The sequence below is a fragment of the Fusarium coffeatum genome, assembly GCF_003316985.1.
Source record: "Fusarium coffeatum strain FIESC_28 chromosome Unknown BRIP53273_contig_277, whole genome shotgun sequence".
Taxonomy (NCBI): domain Eukaryota; kingdom Fungi; phylum Ascomycota; class Sordariomycetes; order Hypocreales; family Nectriaceae; genus Fusarium; species Fusarium coffeatum.
In genome coordinates, this window is record NW_022158068.1 from 5058 (window position 1) to 11418 (window position 6361).

Consider the following 6361-nt stretch of genomic DNA (forward strand, 5'->3'; position numbering starts at 1 on the left):
AACCAACATCTGATCAGTACTCACGATTATCGTCTTCAACGACCAACAAACAACCGATCACAGGAGAACGGGCAATGTATAGGGAACACCCCAGCGCCTTCCGGTACTGTACAAACAGAGGATATAATAGGTGAGACTCAAGGAGACTCACATGTGGGAGGTGACCCTTTGCAGCAGAAGACACCAAAGAAGATCGAGAAGAAGATCCGGGGTAAGCGGGACTTGTGTAAGGATTGCAACAAGGAGTTTGCAAATATATATGCTCATAAGAAAAAGAAACACGGGATACAACCGACGAAGGATCGGAACTTTAAACAGGAGCGGGTCCCGTGTGTTGCTGGAGGCGGCAAATATCATTCCATAAGCAACGTCTCGAGATGTAGAGAGTGTAAGGAAGCAAAGAAAGCACGCTCACGATAGCCTCGTAGACTTGCTGTAACTGCGTGGTAGAATCACGGAAATACATTATGTTCTGGACGTCTCGATGAAACGGAGCATTAGAGTGACCCAGAACAACGCAGGCCACTACCGGTGTTTTTTTTTTTTAATCCCAAAGTTGAGTTCGACGAACGGCTTTGCATCCTTGAGTTGCATCTCCAACAGCGTGACGACTCCCAGAGTCCCAAAGCCTGAAGCAGCCCCCCAGAACAGATCCTGCCTGTCGTATTTCGAAGGGTTGCTCACCGTTCCGTCTGCGAGGATGATCTCGATCGAGTTGATGGTAGCATCGAAAGCTCCGTATCGAAAAGAGCTACTCTCACCCGATGTTCCCGAAAAGCCGCCTCCGACGGTAATAGCTAGAAACTCCATCACGACCAGCGGGACGAGCCCATGTGGTAGTGTCGCGTCTACAAGGGCTTCCATCGAAACATTTGGCTCGACAAGAACTGTCTTCTTGCTGCTGTCCACCTCAAAGATGTTTTTAAGCTCGCTCGTATCGACCACATTGTCAGCATATCGACCCGAGTACCGGGTGCTGTTGGTCGACCCGTGGTACAGCCTGAAAGGTTCGTCACGATCGTGGAAATTGCGGACTTTCTCGGCAATGCACAAGACAGCTTCTTTGTGCGTATCCATGACAAGATGGACTCTTTTATCAGACTCGAAGACTAAGCTTTAGAAAATGAATGAGATCGCTTGGTTGGCTTGTGCTACTTGGTGGCCAAATCGTACAAAGCCATATGCCGTTCCACGAGCCGTGGCATTCGTTCGAGATATTTTCCTTCTCTAGTCCATCCCCCTAGCATAGGCTTATTTCGTCTGGGCCACTCGACTGCGACGCTAAACAATACAAAGTCCAGCCACCCAACACCATTTCGTCGAGTAATGGACGAATAAACGGGCGTATTTGGACCCTGACCGTTACGTGACTGGATTTCCAAGCACTGATTTTCTATTCCCAATGGGGTTCTGCCTCCAAAACAATGCCAGACACCGATGTCATATCTCTCTGTGGTCTCGTGAAAGGGGGTATGCTGGGAGGGCGTAGAAGAGCCTGAAACGAGGCCCACTATACATCGTTGTGCTTGTATAGGGTATATCGAGTAAAAATATCCCTTAATTGATACCTGAAAGCTTAATTAAGAATTTGAGTACAATTAATACTACTCAGTAATATAATCCACAATACGATATAATAATTAACACATTGAACGCTAACGAGACTAGAGGTAGAGAAAATGATAGTTACACTATTAGATACAATAGAACATACCATCTTGTGTCGATGTCTTCTTTAGGCTCATGATGGTGGGGTCTTTCGGAGTCTGTGTATTCACAGCTACGGTACTTCAGATCTGGAACTCCACGCTTGCTTGGGAAAGTGAACTGTGATCTACTGCCAAGAAAAATACTGTATGGACTTTTCGATTGCCGAAAAGCTCCTTGTAGATAGATTGGCGGCCTTCAGGCGGCAGGCAACACAGAAAGTCGGCGTCCTCTTGCACCATGCATTCGCTGAAGGGATAACACCCGAAGGGCGGTACTGGTCCCATGTAAGTATAGGGAGCATGGAATCTTCCAGCCATATCGGTTGTATTTGCGTTTTGCTGCAGACGTTATATTGCTGGGGTTCATTGTTGGAATGCTGATAGCAGAACGCCTAAGGATGGAGGGATAAATGGCCTACCGCCTCAACTCAACAAATTCGGTAGCGCCTGTAGATCTGAGGTCAGAGGATCTCTCGATTTTACCAATGGCGATGTACCTGATGCTCCGGATTCAAAAAAGCAATAGCGACGGCAAGTTTCGACCATCAGTATGCACAGGCGCTACCGAGTTTGTTGAGTTGATACAGTGGTTCTTTACCAGTACGATCGAGAGCTAAGAAATTGAGAAGTGCAAGGTGATGTTGCCTTTTGGGTTGAAACCAATCTTGTTGGCTCGCCGTGGAGGGGCGAACTAAGCAAGTTTGCTTAGTTGGCGAGCCAACGAGTAATGCGGTTGGCCACCACAACAAATCAAGTCCACTACTACTCGTAGTTCGACAAATTGTCCCCCAGCCAAACAGGAAGGTCCAACAGGCTCCCCACTATCAGCCTGTAAGCGGCTTAGGCGATCCCGGTTCCGAACCCGGCTCCTTCCAAATGCAGTTCTAAGCATATTCCGGGCGTATCCATGGAACCACGGGCCACCGCAAAGACAACGGCATCGGGCAAAAGTAAAATCTTCACGACGTTCGCACATCGCCACTTGGTGATGCCAATATAGGCGGGCTTGGCATGATATATGACAGATCATTAGCGTTGTGTGGGAATGTGAAGTAAAAAGACAGAGAACCAACATCCTGCGCACTCCAAGCTTTGCTCTTCTCCCCATCACTCTTCCATGGTGCCACTCCCGCAATCATTTGTCACCCTTGCTAACGGCATGTTTTCTTATCGCTCAGCGTACGCTCCACGGAACAGGCTTCACTGTAATTTAGACCCTTGTAATGTAACGTCCTGTACCTATAGCTCAATGTCACTCAAGTTTCTTTCAACGTGTCAGTTCTCCTTCACTTCGTCATGCACGTTCAACGGAAGAATAGTGTACTGCCCTCTTTCATATAAGTCGACATCCTGTCTCTGGTCGTGTTTGGGGCCCCGATGGTCCTTAGATAGATCAACGTTCTAAGTCCAGCTCCGATATTTCCTCATTATAAATAAGTATAAAAGGCATTCTCATAAGCCCCAGTCCTTTGACCCAGCTCGCCACTTCTTAACCACATTGGCACCTCGCATCAACAACACACTAACCGCCGAGTCTTCTTACTTACCCACATCTGCCCCTCAATCCTACTCTAAAGTTTCCAACCTTGGCTTCGACCGGCGTTGAGTCAAACTGGAACTATTCAGACCAGCTGTAGGAGGGGTCTAGGTCGTCTCTCTCAGCCATAAAGGAGCCATCAACACTTAACACCAAGCTGCCGCCCATCAAAACCAACCAGCATCAGGTATTACCATTCTATACCCTAAAAGCTTAGACAGACGCTGATACTGTTTCCTTAAGTACTGTTGCTCTTCAGTTTGACCCTGCCTTCACCATGGGACTATACTCAGCCTCTAGCGGCCCAAGTTGGCAATACTCATTCTTCCTTCGTCGATACGTTGCTAACTTAGAATCCACAGGCCCTACCGAGTCGAGCACCTCTGGAAATAGCTTGTTTAGTCCTAGACTATCTTCAATGGAACGTGTCTCCTCTCAGTCAAGATCAGTTACATCAGCCCCCCCACGATTCTCTCTTTCGACAGATGAGCGAGAAGTCAAGCGACAATCGGATAGGGCACGTCGAGACTCTAGGCTTGTGGACAGAATGCGCCGTTCCACCAGTAGCCCCTATGTTGATTCCTTCCCCTTGGCGACGGCACTTCCCAGCACAACAAGGTCCATGGCTACCCCAGCCCACACATCCGCTCCCGCACCCGCAACACTTGTGAACGACACCCCGACTTTAATGAACAATTGGACATACCTACAATCGTATAGTCCTTCTCTCGAAGATCGGCAACCACCTTCGGCACACCCTACCACTTACCCACGAAGCTTGTAAGACCCCTGGATCATAGGGCGGCGCCCGGACCATGCTAATCTGCGATAGACAACCCAGCTACAATATGCCTGTGGATTACGCACCTGTTTATGCCGGATCAAATCAGTATAGGTATGTTGTTGGTCTTCACATGTTAAACCAGCGTAGCTGACCCAAGGCAGTGCTAGATTGCCACTAGTGCCTGTTGGTCAGGACGTCGGTTTTATGTACCAGGTGCGAACTGTCATGTGTCCTGGAGGCGCAAATTCGCAACATGCGGGGCGTAGGAGAGGGGTGCAAAGCCGACCAAAGCCACGATGCTGGGAACATGGGTGTAACGGACGAGAGTTTTCGACATTCAGCAATCTACTACGACACCAACGCGAGAAATCAGGACAAGCCGCCAAAGCATTGTGCCCTAACTGCGGAGCGGAGTTTACAAGACCCACTGCACGAAACGGACATCTCCTTCAAAAACAGTGCAAAGGCCGACGAAACCCGTGAGGCGTGCACCTAAGAAAAAGAAAAACAACCAGGAGATGCTTCATGCTATAATTACTTCAACATTTGGGAGCTTGGATTTTGAACTAAGTCATACTAGGCGTTGGTTACTTGGTTACTGATGACTACAATCGTGATAGCGGTCTTTAAGTGGGTCGGCATTATATTGTTTCGGTAAGAGGCTACAAGGCTCTTGGGTATACACGGGAATGGTTTAAGCCTTTGACGCTCTATCTCAAGATAACTCTAGATGGGAAGAGCTGGCTGGTGTTATTTAACAGATGTAAGGCGACCAGGTATGGTTCAGCATGATGGAAACATGCTTGGGATGGATGTCTGTCGAGGCAAGGACATGCACATTTTTAGAAAGCCTCCGGAGCATTTTGGTTATGGAGTTTGTTTTTGAGCAAAATATGGTGCTTTCCTTCTTTTCGCCAATACTCCATACAATATTGGTATGGAGCTTTGCTGTATCTCCTTTCTCACACTTCTATGTTACAAATATTTCTCGATATACTGCAAAGGGCTAACGGTATAGCAAGCTGCTCTACAACAAGGCTTTTCCCTATCAAAAACAAAATATCCATACACATGATTGTACACTTGGCTGTTACTGTGAGATTCAAGGAAATGGGCGACCAAAGGCACCGGTTGGGTCGTGTTGGTTGAGGGACGTGCTAAATCAGGGTACAACACGATTGTATGTAAGCGGTTGAAAAGCAATTTAGTGCGGTGACATAAGAGCAATGTACTCTTTACAGTACGTGTCTGGTCTAAGCCGTTGGCAGAACCGTTTACAGCAGGACTAAGGTTGACAGCGACTGGGGGAAGACTCTGAGCAGATTGAGTATGTAAGAATCGAACGAGAAGGCTGATTTGAAACAGGATGCCCATTCAAAAAGGATGGGATGCCCCAGACTGCCGGGAAAGGCAGAGATATGACGGCAGGAATTACGCAAAGACGGCTGCAAGATGCCGAAAACTTTTAGGTAGTGGCTCCAGTGCTGCATGAACAAGGGAACAAGGGTCCTTCCGTTTTCCCGAAGTCGTCCACGGTTTGAGCTGCAGTTTCCGCTGAGGTACGCAGGCCGGGAGGGTAAAAACCGAACCAAGACTGGCCAAAAGACGACTCACAACTGAGGTTTCATGTCTAAATGAAGGATATTCACGTAGGTATAAGCCCTACAACGTACAGAGCTTAACTCTCCCACGAAGAGCACGGAGTAGTGAGCGGTTGAGATCATAATAATATCACAAAATCAGCCAGAGGATAGCTGGATAACAGGTCATTTCAATGGTGTAAGATCTTGATAGAAGAAGGAAAAAAGAAAAATAGAAACAGGAATCCGATACATATTCAATTGACCCTCTCTTGTACACACAGAGTATGGCCCTGTTAAGGACCTCAAAGACACGCTGATTGAGGACCTTCTGACAAGAGGGAAGTACAAGCAGGCGAGAGATAAACGAGAATTGCATTGATCTACAATTTTAGAGATGCAATTAAACTCATAGACTACCGCGGAACTAGCCGAATGCGAAAACAAGGGTTCCTTGCTCAACTTGACAATACACGCTGCCTTACACGGCCACAAACCTTTTAATCTCAGTTGCATACAGTCCCGAACCATTTTGCAAGGGTTTGTCTAAGTTCGTTATCGCCTCCAACATAAGAGCCGGTGTACCTGATATACCAGACACAGCTAGAAACTCACCGAGGATCACAAGCAAATCAAAAGCAAGGTCATGCTTCCAGTACAAGTGCATGGCATCGATCAACTTCACTACCTGACGAGCAGCCTTTCTGTCCCTGAGTATTCTGTCGTGTGATAACTCGCTTGCATTCAGTGA

The 6361-nt window shown here is 47.5% G+C and overlaps 2 protein-coding genes across 2 annotated transcripts; one reads left to right on the plus strand and one right to left on the minus strand.

Annotated features, from left to right (window-relative positions):
- Positions 1 to 525: 525 nt before the first annotated feature.
- FIESC28_10006 (uncharacterized protein) lies at positions 526 to 1745 on the minus strand (the record flags this gene model as incomplete). Its single annotated transcript, XM_031164141.1, has 2 exons — positions 526 to 1109; positions 1715 to 1745. 2 exons carry the CDS (start codon positions 1743 to 1745, stop codon positions 526 to 528), a joined length of 615 nt encoding a protein of 204 aa, XP_031011797.1.
- A 1778-nt stretch (positions 1746 to 3523) lies between these two features.
- On the plus strand, positions 3524 to 4526 carry FIESC28_10007 (uncharacterized protein; the record flags this gene model as incomplete). The annotated part of the gene is made up of 3 exons (XM_031164142.1): positions 3524 to 4026; positions 4079 to 4141; positions 4244 to 4526. 3 exons carry the CDS (start codon positions 3524 to 3526, stop codon positions 4524 to 4526), a joined length of 849 nt encoding a protein of 282 aa, XP_031011798.1.
- Positions 4527 to 6361: the final 1835 nt, after the last annotated feature.